Source organism: Rhinichthys klamathensis, unplaced genomic scaffold (assembly GCF_029890125.1).
Source record: "Rhinichthys klamathensis goyatoka isolate OS25496 unplaced genomic scaffold, OSU_Roscu_1.1 h1tg000029l_1, whole genome shotgun sequence".
In the NCBI taxonomy this organism is placed as follows: Eukaryota; Metazoa; Chordata; class Actinopteri; order Cypriniformes; family Leuciscidae; genus Rhinichthys; species Rhinichthys klamathensis.
In genome coordinates, this window is record NW_026606579.1 from 5,235,140 (window position 1) to 5,256,463 (window position 21,324).

Consider the following 21,324-nt stretch of genomic DNA (forward strand, 5'->3'; position numbering starts at 1 on the left):
TAGAGTTAATCCCTTTCATTGCCCTTTCAAATTAATACATTTTATCATATACATGAATACATTATATACATAATTACATTTTTAGTTTTTTTTTTATTACTTTTTACTCTCATTATGTGCAACACCACTGACAGAAACATGTACTTACACACACACACACTCTCTCCCACTAACACACACACACATATAGGTTTCTTTGAACTCTCATTATGTGTAAACACTGACAAAAACACTTCAATCAATTAAAAATAAATGAAATGACAATAAAATATATCAATGACACAACTGGGTTAATTTCAACCTTTAATAGACATTAATTACATGATATACATAGTGTTTCATTGAAACAAGAGCGTATCATTCGCAGGAATGGCCTCTTGTACATGAGGAGCGCTTCACCCCTCTCGGCTTCGACTACAGCATTTAGTAGTGATGTAAAAGGTATGTGAGTGTGTGTAAGTGTGTGTGTGTCGGGGCCGACCACAAGCCGAATCTTGAGCTCAGTTTGACATTCACAGCCAGATGAAGAGGGGCCGATCGGGGCCCCGACACACACCGAGGGACATCTAAAGCCATTTTCATATTTCACACTTGTTGAGCAAAAATTTTAACAAAAGAAGAAGAAAAAAGAAAAATTGACAGCATATATACAGTTAATTTTGTGGTATATACACATATATACAATATATATATATATAAATATAGTAAAACAGATAAAATTACACTGATGTTTTATCCATAAATAACGGCTGGAGAGTAACAGGTTGGATGACACATGAGGTTTGAGCAGTTGGAAGCACAGTGAGGTGTGTGTGTGTGTGTGTATGTGTGTGACCTATCAGTTCATCACATTAATAACGGCTGATCAGTGGACGACACACACTCCCCGTCTGTCTGTCTCTCGTTCAAGCTGCCGATGGCAAACACTGAAATGGCAAGTCAAGTTACAAACTAACGGTCTCATTTCCCCTCGCCAACAACGTTCTGACATTTGATTCTGTATGTAGTTCATCCGAAGCAAATGACTCTCTTTAAAAGTCAACGTGAAACACATTAGCAGCTCATTCTACTTCTGTTATGTGCCGTAAAACAGGATATTCAACTTTTTTAAAACCATTATTCGCTATTATTGTCGTAGCCTTCAGTTTATTAAATAAGTGTTTAGAATATCCTACAAAAGTCTAAAACAGTGATTAAATAGTTATTCGACTATCGCAAACATCATTTTGATGTGACGTAAGTTGAACAGTGATTTCAGAGAACGTGCAATGATGAATCGTTGACAGTTACACTGCAAAAAAAAATATTTTAGTCAGTATTTTTGTCTTGTATCTTGATTTGAGAATGTTTCGATATTTGTACTGGAAAACATTTACCGGAGAAGCAAAATGACTTTATTTAATGAAAAATATATCAAAATGAAGTGAGTTTGTGCTTGAAACAAGAACAAATATTATCCAGAAGGGTCAGAAAAATCTTTTTTTATTAAATAATATTTTTCTGACCCCTTTGGCAGATATTGATGCAAATCAATTTGAATGCGTTTTCAGTAAACAAGAGTTAACATCTGAAGCTCTGAATATCAGTAAATGTGTCTTGATTTAAGAACGTTTAGATGTCTGTACTGTAAAACAAGACAGAAACACTGAGGAAGAGCATCATGTTTTGCAGTGTAGATCAAGAACGTGCAGTTTTTGAGCTCGTGTTGACTTTAAGGCACCCTTCGCTGTCGTCTGGGTTTAAATAAGTTACAGTAAATTCATACAGCCGTTCCACCTGCCTGAAATCATATCAACAACTAGCGATCGATATTTGTTCATTAGTAGATCTACACGACAGGTAAAGGTGACTCAAGTATTACAGTATAAATGGCATTGTAACAAATGCGTTTAAAGCACAGCCAAAATGTGCGGAATAACAGTTTTTCACATTTGCTGAAAAAGAGTAAGTGCTTTTCCACATACAAACACCGATATTTTTGGCAAAGGTACAAACGGATGTCGAACACGCGTCTCCGTTCGCTGTTGACTGGTTTTGGTTTGCGAGTACTAAACCTGAAAACGGTGAATAATGCACACGCTCCTGTGCGACGTACCACCGAAACTTAACACAACAGGAAAGCAAATCGACAAAAAACGGAAAAAGAAGCACAACAATACGAGTGGATCACCATCTGTGTGGCCTAACAGCATACTGTACAAAGTTCAGGACATTCTCTCAGAATGGGATGTTTGTCTTTTGCTCTGCGCTGATATTAAGAGCAGCTTCTTCTAGTTCTCAGTTGCAGAGTCAGCGGATAGGCTCCGCCCCTTCTGCATGTCAATTAGCGTTAGGACACGCCCACTAGTGGCCGTCGGAGTGGTCGTCTGAAGACCCTGCGTTGTGGATCCAGTCCAGGATGATTAAAGTCATGCTGCAGATCATCACCACGACTCCCATGATGAGGAACAGCAACGCCTGAGGAGAGCGAGAGTGTGATGAGAAAGCGTTACCTTTCAGTATTAGATTTGCTCCATCCGTGTCGGTGTTTAAATCTACGCTAAAAACTTATTTTTTTTAATCAGCATACAGGTGAAACTCGAAAAATGCAAAAGTTCATTTATTGCAGTAATTCAACTTAAAAGGTGAAACTAATATATTATATAGACTCATTACATGCAAAGTGAGATATTTCAAGCCTTTATTTGTTATAATTGTGATGATTATGGCTTATAGCTTATGAAAACCTTTTCACAATATTCTAATTCTGAATTTGGGGTTTTCATAAGCTGTAAGCCATAATCATCAAAATTATAACAAATAAAGGCTTGAAATATCTCACTTTGCATGTAATGAGTCTATATAATATATTAGTTTCACCTTTTAAGTTGAATTACTGAAATAAATGCACAATATTCATATTTTTCGAGTTTCACCTGTATGGTTAAGGATGAAATATTTTTGTGTTTTTATTGCTTCTTGTATTGATGTAAAGCACACTGGTCAACTGGTGTTGTGGTTAGTAGTGCTATAGAAATAAAATTGACATTGACATTGACATGAGAGTCTGTCATCCTCAAGAACACACACACACACACACGAGTCTCTTACCCCGATCTTCTGCACAGATCTCATGGACTCCTTCTCCACCAGTCGGATGTAGAAGGCTGAAGGGAGGATGAAGATCAGCATAGCAGCAGCGGACGCTCCTGCAGAGACACAGAACGTCATTTAATAACTGAAATTTAATATGCTAAACTCATTTCAGGTAGTTGACAAGGCAACGTTTATAACTTTTAAGGTGAAGTACTAAAATAACTAACACGGACATTAAAATTAATAAAAACTATATTGTAAAAAAAAATGTAAATGGAGTTGTAAAATAAACAATAAGTTTCATTTTTAATATTTTAAGTTGAGGTACTACTAAGTAAACTTATTTCAGATAGTTGACACTAATTTTTGTTTAAGTTTAAGTACTAATATGGAAATAAAAATGTCTAAAAAAGTTGTAAATAGAGTTGAAAAATAAACATTAATTAAAATAAACTATTATTTTTAGTTGTAATTATACAATAAAATCCATTTCAGTCTTTCTACTTCAGAATTTCATGTTTAATTCAATGTGTTATTTGTCATTTCTTTGTAATTATTTGTGAAATTTACAAGCAAATTCTGAGTGAAAATTGCTCAAATTGTATCAAAGTAAAAACTTTGATACACAATATGTTTGTGTGTGTATATAGACGCACAACGAAATGACTAAAACTTCAAAATAATTATGAACACTGCAAATAAGTATATTAATGATACAAAAATGACACATGACATCCGGTACCTACCGATGAATCCGAAAATGTCCCTGATGGTGGGGACGAAGATGACGAGGATGTTGACGCAGACGAGCAGGGCGACGGTGATGCCGATGTGCCGAGGCCAGCTGAAGTCTTTCGAGGCTCCGAGCAGCTGGTTGACTGAGGTGCGGATCTGAAGCAGAGAACACACCTTACGTCAGCGTGTGTGTGTGTGTGTGTATGTCAGGACCTGTGAATGTGTGGAATACTCACCGGGAAGAGAACCACGGGCACGGTGAGCGTCACGGCGGTCAGGACGGCGAAACGCACGATCAGAAGCACCACGTCGAAACTGTAGACCTTTGAGTAAGTGTGCAGAAGCTCGGGTTCAACGGCCTCTGTCCAAAACAAACACATCACATCTTTACTTCAAACATCAGTGAGAAGAGATTGCTGTTTTAAGATTAGATTTCCTGTTTTTTGTAATTTTGTTGTGTTTTGGGCCTTTTTTTAGTTTTGGATTTTTTTTAAACATGCATATTTTATTCATTTTTAATCAATTTTAGTTGTTTTAGTACTAAAAGATAAAAGCTCTAAATGAAATTGAGAAATGTTGCCTAGGCACCTAGCTGAAATAAAAGAAGCTTTTTTATATTTTCCATTTTCATTTTAATAATTTTTTGTGTTTTTTCTTTAGTTTAAAATTAATTAATTTTTTTTAAATTATGTATATCAATTTTTAATCAGTTTTAGTTTGAGATATTTTAGTAATTAAAGTTCTAAAATAAAACAAATAAATGAGAAATTTTGTCTTGGCAACTAGTTTAAATTTAATTTACTTTTTAATATATCATTTGATTTGTATAATTTTGTAGTGTTTTAGGCTTTTTAAATATATGTATATATTTGTATTAATTTTAATCACTTTTCATTTAAGTTCTTTAATAACAAATAAGCTCTAAACTAACTTAAATAAAATAAGCTCTTTTAAATATAGTAATTTTGTTGTGTATGTGGTTTTTAGATTTTGATTTGTTTTTAAAATATGTATATATTTTTAATAAGTTTGAGTTATTTTAGTACGTCAAGCTCTAAAATAGAAAATAAATAAAAGCGCTAAATGGAAATCAGAAATGTTGGTTTGGAAACTAGCGGAACGTATATGTCAACAACAAGTTTGTATAGAACATCAAACAACTCGTCCCACAAAAATGTTTATTTTTCCTCGGCTGCGTCTGAGAAATCCCTCCGTTGCGTAACATTTCCAGCTGAACGTCTCTCACTCGAGAGGTCTGGAGGTTCAACGCTGGCCTTTTGCCGGATCAATCCCAAGCCATTTAATGGACACACCTCCGTTTAAAACAAACAGCCTCACTGTACACTTCAACCCAGTGTTGGACTAGCTAATGTGTCGTAACGTGTGTGTCGTAAGCCGTTCTGGCTCTGATGTGTCCTATGCGTTCTGCTCACCGTTGAAGGTCAGGTATCCGAACAGTGCTGCCAACAGATACATGATAAACATTCCCAGGAACGACACGTTTGCAACGTTCTGCATCTTCTTTCGGGAGCGACTGCAGAAGGAAAGTTAGAGAAAGTGTTAGTTTTGATTTATGATTCATTCTTGATTACTATAAACATTTGTACAGAGGTTAAACTCACAAAAAGCAACTTCTAACTTTATGAAAGAGCACCTATTGTGCTGTTTTCCATCTTCATCTCTCTTTAGTGTGTAATGTTGCTGTTTGAGCATGAAAAAGTTATTCTCTATATCAGTGTCACTGTTTCTGAGCGAACACGTCACAATATTCCTCATTTAAATAATTCATACGCAGAATAAAGGGGCGGGGCCTGATTGAGTTAGTTAGTAGTGTGTTAAACTGGTGGTTATGGTAAGGGGCGGGACATTTCCCAAACACACTCGAAGCGCTCGACCAATCACAACACACTGATCCAGCCGACCAATCAGAGCACAGTGTGCTTTCAGAAGGAGGGGCTTCATAGAGACAGGAAGTGAACAGAGCGTTACTGACAGACTGGGAAGAGAGGAGCCGCAACAATGGAGAATATGGGAAAAACCTGTTCTAGCAGAGCCCAAAAAACAACATCAAGAATATTACATATTATATATATTTAAGCGTAAATGTTACTCACTCTTTGAGCTCCTCGTACATGGGCAGGATAGCCGGGTGGCACACAAACGCAAAGGTCAAAATGGGCACCGCATACACAGTCTAAGGCAAAACAATAAAGTTAGATCCCCACACACTCCTCTCACTCAAATGCAAATATCCGAACGCAAATATCCACGACGTACCTGTGAGTTAAAGATGAAGTACTTGGGTTTGCAGCACTCTTCTTCTTCTTCTTCAGTGGCGTTGACCTGTGGCTGAGAGGCGTTCACTGTGATGTTAATGAAGTTCTCAGGTAGTGGACACGGGATCTGGAACTTCTTGTAGATCACCTGAAGAACAAAAGCAGGAAGGAACGTCTCATCAGACTAACAATAGCAGCTCCAATGACACTCTTGCTCTCATTTGCATGTGTTCATTAGCATTTTATGATGAATATCGCAGTACTCACCACAATGACGAAGAACACCATGCACAACAAGGAGAAACCACTAGTGTAGCCTAGATAACCTGAGAAGAAACACAAACACAAACCATGAGGATCAGCACAAAACACACCACATCTTCAGTCATGCTCACAGCCATATATATTATATATAATTTTCCTTTATTTTAAGGTGACTTTATATTATATTATACATTTAAGTACAATAATTAACTACATGTACTTACTATAGGGTTAGGTTGCATGTAATTATGCACTAAGTATATAGTAACTACTGTCGTGGAAATTTTAGACTGTATATCAAACTAACCGTGTGTCTAACATCTAACCTTATTAACACGCTTACACTTTGAAACACCATGCACTAGAAACTTTCTGTTCTGTGTTTTTGAATGTTGAAGGCCTACGTTGCCATATCCCTGTTGAGTGTAAAAATAACAAATATGGGAAATGAAACTACTAGACAGATGTCTAGGATTGAAAACTTTCGATTATGAAGTAATGAAGAACCAATCAAATTGTAGGGAAATTATGTACAGTATCATGTCATTTTGCCATACCCCTAATCTATAAAAACTGCTGTATCTGTGTTTTCGGGTGGGATTCTCAATGGGATTTGTCTGAGATCCTCCGCCTTGCTCCTTCTTGGGAGAGTTTCTCAAAGTCGAAGACTCTCCCGGCCGTGATTAAAGCATTTAGAGGACATTTGCTGAGGTCCGTCTGTTATTACTGCTGCGCACCAGGTCAGTTTAGTGTAAGTTACTTAGCAAGTAAGCAAGAAAACAAGTAAATTAGAATTATAGGATTAGACTCGGCTGTAGTCGACTGTAGACTCGCTGGAGTATGAACTTAGCTAACGTCAATGTATCGCCGCGCTAGAGTATTATTGCTAGGTAGTTCGGTTTAGGAAAAAAATCTACGACACAACATGTAACAAGTAACAAGGAGATTGTAAAATAAAGTATTATCTAATACTAATTTAACGTATCTTAATTTTCTTTGTGCAAAATATAACCCCTAGGTAAATGATGGTTTTGTGAGCTTCACTGTCCTGCGAGCACACTTACTTACCGAGGTTTTTAAGCAGCGAGAGAGGCAGTATGATGCTGACGGTGACTATCAGCACCAGGTAATCTCCATTAGTGTACCACGCGCTGCAAAACACATTACAAAAGATTGATATCAGTGCTGAGGATATAACACGCAGCTGTTCTGCAACATCCTGTATCAAAAACACATTCTGTGAGTGTGTTTGCGGTGTTTCAGTTCTGTCTCGGGCCGTGCATCATGTTGTTTTGTGTGCAGGGGCCTTTGGGCTCCATGTAGGGGTCTGAATCTTAAATGTCAGTGTTTGTTGTATTAGGTCACTGTCACAAAGCTCTCAATCGACGTCTTTGAACAGACGTTCAGTCCCCCCCGGCCGGACAGCTGTACAATGAAGCGCTCACACTGTTCTAAGCAGCGCTGAAAAACATTCCAGTGCAACAACAACAACATCAGCCTTTGAAATCTTACTTGTCATTGGTGTCTAAGAAGGCCTTAATGACGATGGGCAGCTCGTACTTCACGATGTAGAGGTAGCTCGCCATTGCTGGGATTTAAACAGAGTTTGAAAACACTTTAGTGACTTAAAAACTAAACCAAACTCAGTGTTATCTGCATGTTTACACTGCTGGTCATACCTCCAAAGTTCTGCATGGTGATAGAGCAGGACGCTGCCAGTTTTCCTGGAATCCCGAAGGCTTTGTACCCCAGCTGTTCGTACACCAGAGAACCTGGACAGAGGGAGTCAGGGAGTTAAAACCCACACTTATCACAGGTAAAAATAGAAACATGGTCACAGTATCACAGAGAGACGCTAACCTCCTTCATTGGCCGTTTTGAGCAGCAAATGGACTGAGTACAGGGAGAAAATGGCCACCGCGACCAGCAGGATCCTACAGAAATGAACAAGAACACCGAAAGTTGAAGTCTCTTGTCTGAAACAAGCAGAATTTAACTGCAACTGATTAGAAGGGTTTTATTTTCATCAAACAAACACATTGTGTGCAGAGAAAGACCTGGAATATCCCAGCTAACAGGGAACGTTCTGGCAAGGTTCTCTCTAAGTTATGAACAAACGTTCTTCCACTAACGTTTATTCAAAAGTTATCTGGTCTTTTATAATGTTCTCAAAACGTTAGCACAAAGACATTATAAATATGGAACGTTCTTTTTCTGAGACGGTTTAGTTTTTTTTTAAATGTTACTTGTTTTCGGAATGTTCAGAGATGTAACATTCCTATAATGTTTGAAAAATGATAAAATGGAGTGTTCCATTTACCATTTAAAAAACAACATTTGGAACGTTCAGAACGTGAGAATGGTAGCGAAACGTCGTTTTTTGTTAGCTAGGATGCATTAAGAAAACCAGAAACCTCATGTTGACATTAGATGTTAAAAGATTTGTCTATGTAGACAAGATGGCCCCAACTCAAACCTAACGTTTGCTCGCCCGACAACTGAACATAATGGAGTCTCTGTAATGCGTCACGTTACAAACACACACCCACACAAACACGCGTGTTCATAACAGAGGGAGGTGACCATGGATTAGACCTGATTATATTCTCACACACTCACTCATTCCACTGTCTGCAGCTCGACTGATCCCATTATAACCTGTGTGACCTTCAGTAGATTTCCATTTCACGTGCATCACATCTTTACTATTTAGCCCATTCTTTAACAGAACAGTAAAGCTTTCCCTCCAAACACTTCAATTAAACCATTTATTTCAATGCATTTCCTGGTTTAAACTCAAATTCGGGGTTAAAATAATTCGGATTATATTGTCCACCCTGATTTGTCGGTCACTGGAAATCCCATTTCGGTTAACCAAGAAATCATTTATGTCATTCTTTGATGGATGATTTGGCATCCAGACGGATTAACAATACAATGCTGTATAACTCCACTTGCATCCATCACTTTAATATAACCAGTGGAAACTCACACATGGCTTTGTTTATAAACACTAAGAAGAAGCACGACTTCCATTTACTTCATTGATCAGAGCCGAACTGACGGATTCAGATCCGCTACAGTAGATTTACACCAAGCAGAATCTGGCGCAAATTACTGGACTCATTAACGGAACTAATTATCCTAATCAGGTAAATTAGGGACAATTGTGTACGTACTTTCAGCTAACAAAAATATGAACTTTCATGCTAACTCTTTAAAACCGAACTATAGAAAAGCGGGTGGTAACCAGGTCTGGTATCGGCTCATGCAAATGTGTATGTAAATTTTTAAACTGAGGCGTTTTCGGCAGTTCGTATGAGGTGAAACAGATCCCGCGCATGCAGAAGAACCTCAATACTCACACAAACATGGCGATGCCAGTATTAGCCATGGCATAAGCAAGTCCCAGTATTCCGCTTCCCATGATGGCATTGCCCAAGTTAAACACGGACATCCCGAAAGACGCCGAGCCATGGCTCTGAAAAACAAGAACAGCGAGATATATTATGTGATGTTTAAGTGCACTATCTGATTAAACCTCTTAGGCCAAATGAACCACTTACATATTCAGCTTCATATTTCTTCTTGCCCAAGTGATCAGACAGGAAGTTCTGACTTTCGGCGTCCACGTCGGTATATTGTATTCTGTAATCAAATCAGCGCATCAGAAAATGCTTTGTTTTATATAAGTTGACCTATTAGCTAATAGTGACTTGTCTAGGTCAAATGATGCAGGTTTTACCCATTGAAGGGGACTTTGGCGGGACAGTCTTGATAAGTTGTGTACTCGCTGTTGGAACTATTGCTGTCCATGTCTGGAGCGATGTTAAAACGACTCATCTTTGGATTTGCAGGGTCTTTGTTCATCCTGTAATTAAAAACAATGAAATATAGTCTCCTTATTTTTGAAAGGATTTATGTTTATCTTGACCATTGTGGTGATTAGTGTTGGGGATCCAACAGATGAGGCTTTAAATCTGTGTTTTGTGTAAGACATTCTCATGCAACTGGTTTGACTGATCTTGTATACCAACATTCACACTTATCCGTGTAGTTGGTTATTGCTGATTTTAATATTATGTCAAGTAAAATATTAGAACAGCGCCATTACAGAAACACCTTTACAATGGTGTTCACAGGAAAACTTGTGTCCCCAGAAATCTTTGAACGATTATCAATGCGCGCTCCTCCATTCCCTGCGTTCAGCACAAATGCGCGCCCCCCCTCGCAGAGCTCAGGTCACGTGACCAACCAGAGCCGAGTGGAAAATTACAAACCGGCACAACAGATCAGCACGCGCTGCGTCCGCCGCGCCGCATCGTCATCAACTATTTATACCGACATCTGATAAGTCTATATTTATATAAGTTAGTCTGAACAAAATGATTAAACACCACAAGTAGGGTATTTATTCTTGTCGGGTGACTCGTTTAACGTATTTAAATCGATTCTGGTGACCATTTTAGACCTTGAAACGTAAACTAAAATGCTGAATTTCCATTTAAACTCCCAAATCCTTTGAATACGTTACTTATATAAAGATCAAATAATGATAATAATGCATGAATGTCAAAAATGATGCAGACGCTCGGAGTGTGAAGCAGACGCCCCCGCGTTTATCAACAATCACCGCTCAAATTTAACATCACCAAAAAAAAAACACAATAAATCATGTAACGTTAGCTAATTTAATATATGCAGCCGTTGACAGAGTTTTCCAAAAAATTAGCTAATGTTTAAGGTTATTAGAGTTGCACAGGCGTAACGTTAGGCGTGTTTGATGAATGAATGAATTCCTTTTAAACTGATGTGTAGGAAAAAAAAGATGATGAAACACGAATGAGTCAAATCGGAACTGATCTTTAGCAACAAGACAAACCAGACCAAAATTAATTCAAAACGATTAAAAAAAAGAGAACAGTGTCATCTGGATAAATAAAATAAAAACGACAGAAAATCTTAAAGGTTGTCGAACCGGTATGAAATCTTACCTCAAGAATTAAAGAAGAAAATCCGTTTCTTCAGCTCCGATATGAATGGGGGGGAAAAAAGAGCAATCCCTCCCAGTCGTAAAGAATTTTCCAGTGATCAATTACAGAACCGATAACAATTGATCCTTCAGGAATGTACCGTAATAGAAAGCCAATAAATATTAGTAAATTAATAATAAATATAAACACTGTAATAGCCTACTTATAAACCCTACAATTTGTAATACTAATATTATTGTAGAAGATAAACGGAGATGTCCTCTGGGCGCGTCCGGTATCACTGTCGTGTTCAGATGCTGCTGAATGACGGTTTATATTCCACTGCCGGTCGCATTGCATCAGCCTTGGAAATGGGCGGGGCGTGTATTGTATACAAACACTGAAAAGCCTTCCAGCCCGAGTGAATATCTTTCCATCCCCATCCCGTCCATCCCGTGGAAGGCGTTCAACATCATACAATTTACTGAATTAAAGCGTTAATATCACAATTGTTTCTCCTAGACAGCAATGAGAGCTAATGTAGAGTTTCTCCTGATGTACTCTTAAAAATAACGGTTCAAAAACGGGGTTTTCATAGCGATGCCAAAGTACCTTTAAAAAAAAAAACATTTTCTTATTGTGAAGAACATAAAAAAATATATAATCAAAGAACATTTTTCCACTATATAGAAATATTCAATGGATGTTAAAGGTTCTCAATGCCAATAAAGAACCCTTCAGTGATCTCACATTACGGTCTAAAACACAAAATATCTCAATATCACCTCTAAATTTTCCTCTGTACGCTGGTTGTCCCTTGAAAAGTCAGTGTTGTGATGTCTTAGTGTTTCTCAGTAGACAAAAATTTGATTAAATTGAGGGAAAATAAGTAATCACACATGTCTACGTTTACTATGTGTCAAGGATTGCCAAATTTATCTATTTTTTCTAAGACATCTAAGTTTGAAACAAATGAACGAAAAAATGTAAAATCCATGATCAATGAAAGATTTGCACAATAAAATATTCTTAATATTCTGCGTGGAGAATATCTTGGGGGTCTATATCTGTGCGAACCCATTGGAATTATCAGGAATGAATGTTTTCTAAATTGTGGTCTAAAAATGACAAATGGTTTACCACAGGTACAGATCACAACCCACCGTATGCCCTACATACACACACACACATCAGGTTTAGAGGTTGCTCAGTCTGTGATTTAACTCATCTTTGTCTCAAAAGTTCCCTCTAAAATGTGTTAGGAGAAATATAGACATAATTTTTGTCAAATTATGGCTTACAGCTTATGAAAACCCCCAATTGTAAAAAGATTTTCATAAGCTGTAATCCATAATCATCAAAATTATAACAAATAAAGGCTTGAAATATCTCACTTCGCATGTAATGAGTCTATATAATATATTAGTTTCACCTTATAAATTGAATTACTGAAATAAATGAACTTTTGCACGATATTCAAATTTTTCGAGTTTCACCTGGAAAAGTGTAGACACTCCTTTTAATGTAATTTCTGTCTACAAAGAAACAGTAGATTTTCAAAGGGAGTGAATAAGATCATGGAACCACATGACTATGATGCCAGAGAGGAACAAAATTTTCCCAAAAGAGGAACTTCTGAGATGACGTTAGACACATTGACAGATTAAACAGGTCGGGAATGATTCGCCCCACACTGCTTTGGGTCACTGCAGACAAGGCCAACGAGTTGAGTTTGTTGTTTCACTCCCATCACAACTCAAACGAATCACTCGCCTGACCACCTTCGCACAGAAGTTGTTCGTCACCCCCTCCCCGATCGGCCAAATCCCCCAGTGGAAGTGGAGCAGGGCCGTACGGGACTCCGACCTACAGTGATTTACCCTCGGATTAAAGGCCACTGCGGTCTCTGAGCTGGAGTTCACAAAAGAACACGGATGCTGGAATGTCTGACCCATTGAAACGGGCCGTGGGCCCCAGGCGACGCCCCGACTCCATAGGTAATACTGGATCAACAAAAGCATTTTTCAGTCTCCACACTGTGTGAAAAACGGCCGGAAGAAATCCAAGCTCTGCTTTTGAAACGATAGCATCCATTGAGAAATGGCACGAAATGCTAGGTTGTTTCAACCCAACTTTGGGTCAAATATGGACAAACCCAAACGTTGGATCAAAAATGCAATTTATGTAACCCAACGGCTGGGTTTGTCCATATTTGACCCAAAGTTGGGTTGAAACAACACCGCATTTTTATAGTGTAGTACAAAATATGAGTATGAGTACAGTTGCGTTTCAAAAGCGTTTGTTCACAGAACAGCTTTTCAATGTGAATCCATTTGAATAATTTGGATTTCGTAATGAATGGTTTCTGAAATGTGGCCTAAAAATCTTGATTGAATGAACACTAAAAAATGCTGGGTTGTTTTAACTCAATTGTGGGTCAAATATGGACAAACCTAAACGTTGGATTAAAAATGCAATTTAAAAATGTAACCCAACGGCTGGGTTTGTCCATATTTGACCCAAAGTTGGGTTGAAACAACACAGCATTTTTTATAGTGTACAAAATATGAGTACGAGGACAGTTGCGTTTCAAAAGCGTTTGTTCACAGAACAGCTTTTCAATGTGAATCCATTTGAATAATCTGGATTTCGGAATGAATGGTTTCTGAAATGTGGCCTAAAAATCTTGATTGAATGAATGCTTTCATTGACTGATATCAGTTATAATGCAAAATCAAACTAGAGCCATTTTATCAAGTAAATGAGTTTGCATCAGTCAAATTTTATAGCGTTTGTTCATAGAACAGGTCAACAGATTTACAAATTAATTCAGACAGCTTTTCAATGTGAATCCACTGGAATAATCTGGATTTCGGAATGAATGGTTTCTGAAATGTGGCCTAAAAGTGCTAATGCTTTCACTGACCAATAGCAGTTTTAATGCAGAAGAAAACTATGCGAGCTATTTTATCAAGTCAGAACCGTGTTTATTAAGTTAGAAGATAAACAAGTTTGCATCTGCAATCCTATAGTGTTTGTTCACTGCAGAACAGGGGCCGTATTCACAAAGAATTTTAAGGCTAAAAGTAGCTCCTAACTGGCGATTTTAGGAGCAACTCCTAAAAATAATGGGCGTGTCACTCCTAAATTTAGGACTCCTAATTTTTTTCACTAAGAGTAATTCACGAAGCATTTTAGCCCTAAAAGTAGCAGCTAAGTCTGGGACAGCTTAAAAGAAGTCGAGAGCACTCCTAACTCACTAAGACCTATTCACAAAGGATTGTAGCGCACACCACCGCCTCTCGCAGTCGCCCGGGGTCCGCAACACAAGCGGGAATGATGCATTCTGCAAACAAATCCTCTCCCATGTCTCACGCTTAGTTTGGCTTGATATCCCAGTGCCGAATTTCCCTTTTATTATGTTTTTTTTGTTTTTTTCAGCACCAGCTGGGCCAGCAGCAGTAACTGATCCTGCGTCCAGTTGGGCTTTCTTTTCTGTTTTGGCAAGTTCATCATCCACCGTCATTCAACTATTACATTACTTCAATAGGAGCAACATTTCCTTGCTTTAAGTAGTCCATTTAGGCTAATAGGATGTCAATTAACCAAGCAAGTGTTAATGCAAGTGTCGTTTTTTCATTATTAGGCAAGTGGCGGTTTTCATTGGGGTATTATAGGCTACCTTGATTTAATTTAATTTAATTCACGACTTTTCTCTCTCTCTCTGCCTTTTTCTCTGCCAAACATGTCATTATATATGCATTTCGATGACATTATTATTATTATTTTGTGTAGGACACAGACATATTTAGATGTGGTAGTTCCATGATTTGTTGCGTCTGTGTTATGCTCTGCATGATGGCCCTGTCATCTAACAATCAATCACCGTGATCATTGCGAGGAAGCTCGTGCATGAGAATTGACGTCTAGCAACGATGACTCACTCTTAGTTTAGGAGTTGTCATTTTTCCTTACTAAGAGTAGGTCTGAAAGGCGTTGTGAATAACTTTTAAGAGAAAACTCCAAGCTAAAATATTTTAGTGCGATTTAGGAGTACTCCTAAGATACAATTCTTTGTGAATACGGCCCCAGGTCAACAGAGATTTACAATCATTCAGAACAGCTTTTCAATGAGAATCCACTGGAATAATCTGGATTTCGGAATGAATGGTTTCTGAAACGTGGCCTAAAAATGGTCATATCTTCATTGAACTAATTCTTTCATGGACCAATATGAAGAAAACTCAGTTTGTGAGCCATTTTATCAAGTAAAAACCTTGTTTATCAAGTCAGAATATAAACAAGTTTGCATCTGCAATCAAATTTTAGTGTTTGTTCACTGCAGAAAAATTCAACAAATTTGAACTCATTCATTCAGATAATAATACCAATTCATTGTGAATACATTGGAATTATCTGCATTTCTGAAAGAGTTCAAGTCCCTCATTGAACGAAAGCTTTTACTGACCAAGATCATTAAAAATGCAGAACCCTTTTTAACCTCTATTATTGGCAATAACCTCAAACAAACATTTACTCACCGTCATGTCAATCCAAACCTGACTTTCAACACATTTTGAGTTTTATTTTATTAAACATTTTTTTGTTGGTGACGGGGGTCATGCATATTTAAGAGAAATTAAACGTAACCAAAATGTTCCCTTGCATCTCATCAGTCCAAAGAATAATTTTTCCAGTAGAACTTGAGATGGGCAGCAATGTTTTTTCTTCAGGAAATCAGTTTCTCTCTGATAACCTCCCATGAACACTGTTCTTGCCCGTGTTTTTCTTGTGCTAGACCGGCGTTATCATGTGTCGTGATATCTTAATTCGGCGTCACCTGTTGGAGGTTTACACAGTTTACCATCACACCGATCTTTGTAGGACGTCCCGTCCCATGGAGAGGTATAGTGGTGCTAAATTTCTTGCTTTGGTAAACTATCTGCCTGACTGTGGACTAACAGAGTCACAAGTATATAGAAATCCTTTTGCAAAACCCTTTTCCAGCCCTCTGAACCGGGTCACCTCTTCTCCTGAGCTGAAAAAAGCAGGTAACTGAAATGTTTAGTGTGTGAAAGGGCAAACTAAACCCATGGGTTTTTCTGAGCTGCAGCTGTAAATTAAACAACTTGTTCTGTAAATACTTGAGGGCGGTACTGCGTTTACCCATTCGTTCAGGTATAGGCTTTTGGTTGATTTCTTTCTTTTATAAGACTACTTTTTACTATCCTTTCAAATCAGAGTTTACAGGTGAAACTCGAAAAATTAGAATATCGTGCAAAAGTTCATTTGTTTCAGTAATTCAACTTAAAAGGTGAAACTAATAGATTATATAGACTCATTACATGCAAAGTGAGATATTTCAAGCCTTTATTTGTTATAATTGTGATGATTATGGCTTATAGCTTATGAAAACCCCAAATTCAAAATTAGAATATTGTGAAAAGGTTTTCATAAGCTGTAAGCCATAATCATCAAAATTATAACAAATAAAGGCTTGAAATATCTCACTTTGCATGTATTGAGTCTATATAATATATTAGTTTCGCCTTTTAAGTTGAATTCCTGAAATAAATGAACTTTTCTACGATATTTTTTCGAGTTTCACCTGTACATCCGGGAATTGTGAAAGCTAATTGCGTCAATCATTTTTTTAGCGTCCGTTTTCAACCTTCATCCTCTATTGTGCTGGTCTGCGTGACGAATGGCTTGAAATTTCTTCCAGGGAAAGATCTGAAACTCAACTACATCGCTGAAATGAAAAGACAATTAAACCGTAAAAAAGAAAGGTTCTGGAGATTTTCTGTGTGTTTCTTGGTTTTCAGAGCACGGGGGTCCGTGAGAGAGAAGACATCCCGCCGGTCCCCTGCTGATCAGGGGCAGAGGTCGGCTCATCTTCCCCCGGCTCCTGGCTCACTCTTATATAATCATTTTATCCCCTCGAATTAAACAAACAGCCGCCCGCTGTCCGCACTCATGGGAACCTGCGGAGAGTCTGACACAAAGCTCACGCTATGCACATCACTTCAACAGCAAAACGCCTCATAATAATAGGCCCTGCTGAGGCCACCAGTGCTGGAAGTCTGTCAGATGGATATTATGAAATAATGTAAAATCTGTGAATATTGGCATTGATGATTCATTGAAGAACCTTTAAATAGCTTTTTTTTTGCATGTTCATCTCTCTTTAGTGTGTAATGTTGCTGTTTGATCATGAAAAAGGGAGTTATTCTCTATATCAGTGTTTCTGAACTCCTGAAACGCCTCCATTGTAGTCTTGAGTTTCTTTCGGGAACGAACACGTCACAATATTCCTCATTATAATAATTCATACGCAGAATACGCAGGTTTGAGTTAGTTAGTAGTGTGTTAAACTGGCGGTTATGGTAAGGGGCGGGACATTTCCCAAACACTCGAAGCGCTCAACCAATCACAACACACTGCTCCAGCCGACCAATCAGAGCACAGTGTGCTTTCAGAAGGAGGGGCTTCATAGAGACAAACTAAACGGGTGTGTTTCCCGAAAGCATCGTTAGTCAACAATGGTCGCAAGTTTCGTCGTTATCATCAGTTCAACGAGTCGGTGTTTCCCGAAACCATCGTTCCAACGGACATCCGCAAAAGTTGTGTGTTTGTAACGGCAGATCTAGATCTCGACCTGCGGTTAGAAGCAGAGTTTCTTGGTTGCCTGACATGTGGACTTAATAAATCCTTATCTTGAGCAAAATAAGCAAGCTGACATTCAGAACAATCTTTCATTTCGAATATGTACAAATTTTATTCTATGTCTTCTATTTTGTCAAAAGAATATGCATGTGTGTATGTGCTCTAGTGCGTAAGAACGAGCCTATGATTGAATCTAGAAAATAAGCTAAATAAAAATGAGAATTAGTCCTCAGATGCTGTGTCTTTTTGGAAAAAAAAGTTGGCATTAATTCGATATAAAACGGATTAATTAAAAGTAGTTATTACTTCACCACCTGCGTGGCATCATTGCCCAACGTAATTGAATGACCAATTTGCAAACGACAAAAACAGTTCAAGCATGAAAACTTGTTCTAGTAGAACAATGGTCTCAAACAAAGTTTCTGAAGCGCCACAGCCCTGCAGAGTTTCGCTTGCAAACACACTTGCTTGAAAGTTTTTGTAGTAATCTTGAAGACCTTGAATAGCTGGATCAGGTGTGTTTCATTAGGGTTGAACTCTGCAAGTCTGTGGCCCTCCAGGAACCGAGTTTGGCTGCGTCTACACTTGACATTAACACGCGACCTGTATCCGGATGCTGTCCACATACACACTGAAAAGACAAAACGCAGCCTTTGAGACAGTTGTAATTTACACCACAAACATCAAATATCACAAGCAATACTAGCTATAGCTTCTGAGTAAAGTCATGATTAAAACAGTGATTCTTGTGTGAAACTTGAGAAACAGAATTAAAAATGGGGCATGGTTATACACTCTAAACAATGCTGGGTTGTTTTAACCCAAATTTGGGTCAAATATGGACAAACCCAAATGTTGGGTTAAAAATATAATTACAAAATTTACAGTTGAAAGTGAAAGCTTAAGTTGGGTTAAAATTTTTAATTATATTTTTAACCCAACATTTGGGTTTGTCCATATTTTACCCAAATTTGGGTTGAAACAACCCAGCATTTTTTAGAGTGTAACAGGAAGATGGTACGCATGCCATCTAGTTTATGGACTTGCATTAAATATAGTCTCTCTATCATCATCACATCTGAGGGTGTTATGTTTCCGATGTGTACAGCTGTGGCAGGAGGCTTTAGTGTGTTTGTAACAGAGTCTTTAGACCGGAAAACAAACGCTCTTGACACAGACAGGAAGTTAAACTGTGAAAATATGTTGTTTTGAGCAGCCTAGTGTGTGTGTTCCGTGTTTCTGAACACCAAGCCAATTTCTACACCGAGTGTCGCAGTAGGATGAGATCTGAAATATATTTAAGGTCAATGGGTTATAGGAGGTTAGCAGAACTGCAGACTCAGAATCTCAGCATCAGCATCTGTGACTGTATACATTTCAATGTGTGAATGCTTAAATCCCTAATGGAAAAGATAAACCAGCATGGTTGATGCTGGTCTGACTGGTGAACTAATATAATATAAACTAAACCAGCATCCAAAATATCATACCAACACACAAAACATAATATAACCCAGCCGTCCTGTCACTTAAAGGGATAGTTCACTTTGAAATTAATTTTTGGTAGCCTATGTTTTAGCTTACCTCAAGGGCATCCAAGATGTAGGTGTCTTTGTTTCCGCAGTAGTTTCAATTTTGATATTTTTAGGTCAAAGCGTTCTTGTCTGTCAGTCATATAATGCAGGTCTATGGTCACCACCTCAAAGAGCATGCACAGAGAAGTCCAAATTAAACATGATTTAATGACTCGTAAATGTAAGTACACATTGATGGCCTACGACACGAAACGAGCGGTTTGTGTGAGAAAACGAACAGTATTTATATCGTTTTTACCTCTTGTAACCACAGCCACGTCCAAGTGATCTGAGGACGCGGGCGCCCGATATATCAACAGACAACGTTGAGGTGGTGACCATAGACCTGCATTATATGACTGACAGACAAGAACGCTTTGACCTAAAAATATCAAAATTGAAACTACTGCGGAAACAAAGACACCGACATCTTGGATGCCCTTGAGGTAAGCTAAAACATACCAAAAATTTATTTCAAAGTGAACTATCCCTTTAAACTGTACAGCGTGGCGCTAGCAAAGCCAAGGTCATGTGTTTGATTAGTGAACATTGTAAGCCCTAATAAGTTAGCAGAATTAATTCAGGTAATCAGCTGCATACATTTTTTTTAAGATAGCAAGCTCAAAGATTACTTTCATTCCAATCACCAGAAATGTTTTTAATAGTTTTAGTTAACGATAATAACCCTGGTCCTAGTGAAGTACATTATCGCCACCACCACAACGCCAAGAGTGTAACCACAATGAGCCATGACATAAATCCAGGGAATTTTCCAGATGAACAGCAGAAATTAGCCAGGGAGGAAAACGGGCATCTTTTGATATGAAGCTTTGGACCTGTAATCCTCTTACAGCTGAAAGGGCTCTGAATTCCTGGACCTGCAGGAGTAGCTGAGACGAACCTCTAAAACGGCATCAAAACTTTCCATTAATATTGTAAAAGACAACCCGGATCCAAAGCATATTGAACCCAGTGACTTCTAGACCCAGTTTGTGTCTGCAGAGAGCTGGGGAACGGGATTACAGCGATCAGAGAGAATCAGAGATCGGGATTCCTGGATAAACTGTCCTCACTGGCACTGCACACTGTACATGAGACGCATAAAACTTGCCACAACAGACTAATAAAACATATGCCATCATAATATCCGGCTGTGAGATTATTGTATAACAGGAATGGAGCGTGATTTAATCGGCACGCCAAACATCTAAAGCGCATTCCCTTAATTCCCACAGGAAATCAGGTCTGAATATAGTTATAAAATACAGTATCTGTCAGCACGGTTTAAAACCACACATAACATGAACAACAATGTTACAATTTCCTGTGCAGGGACATTGGGGGGAACGAGACGGAAGTGACAGCAAGAATAACACATACCAAAGCTCTGTCTCACACTACATTACCTCACACTATTGACCAAACATACGGTCACATGGTCTACAATCTATAGTCCAACAGTGCCCATCCCCTTTTATAGCAGCGTTGGTTCCAGAAGTATTAATGTCTCCCATAGACTTTTTTTAAAAAGTCTTTATTAAAGAGTTAAAGCCATCAAACTTTGATTTGAAGCAAAAAACTATTCGAAAATTGGAATAAAATACAAACACTCTGTTTAGTTCCTGTCTCTATGAAGCCCCTCGTTCTGAAAAGCACACTGCGCTCTGATTGGCCGGCTGGACCAGCGTGTTGTGATTGGTCGAGCACTTCCGAGCGTTTTTGGGAAATGACAGCACTAAAATGACTAACTGGAAATAAACT

General features: G+C 38.2%; 1 protein-coding gene across 1 annotated transcript; it reads right to left on the bottom strand.

The window, feature by feature from the left end:
* Positions 1 to 2,124: 2,124 nt before the first annotated feature.
* slc38a2 (solute carrier family 38 member 2) lies at positions 2,125 to 11,618 on the bottom strand. The gene is made up of 16 exons (XM_056245376.1): positions 11,345 to 11,618; positions 10,096 to 10,221; positions 9,917 to 9,998; positions 9,716 to 9,831; positions 8,211 to 8,284; positions 8,030 to 8,122; positions 7,863 to 7,938; positions 7,419 to 7,501; positions 6,354 to 6,412; positions 6,088 to 6,234; positions 5,925 to 6,004; positions 5,244 to 5,344; positions 4,047 to 4,171; positions 3,822 to 3,966; positions 3,091 to 3,188; positions 2,125 to 2,457 (listed from the first exon to the last, which is right to left on the bottom strand). Exons 2-16 carry the CDS (start codon positions 10,218 to 10,220, stop codon positions 2,344 to 2,346), a joined length of 1,518 nt encoding a protein of 505 aa, XP_056101351.1. The 5' UTR covers position 10,221; positions 11,345 to 11,618; the 3' UTR covers positions 2,125 to 2,343.
* Between the last annotated feature and the right edge of the window lie 9,706 nt (positions 11,619 to 21,324).

Excerpts from the sequence above, each read along its gene's own strand:
- slc38a2 (XM_056245376.1), bottom strand. The coding sequence starts at position 10,220 with ATGAACAAAGACCCTGCAAATCCAAAGATGAGTCGTTTTAACATCGCT. Across the intron at positions 7,939-8,029 it reads CACCATGCAGAACTTTGGAG|CAATGGCGAGCTACCTCTAC; the intron begins GTATGACCAGCA and ends TTTAAATCCCAG. Across the intron at positions 4,172-5,243 it reads CGGATACCTGACCTTCAACG|AGGCCGTTGAACCCGAGCTT; the intron begins GTGAGCAGAACG and ends TGTTTTGGACAG.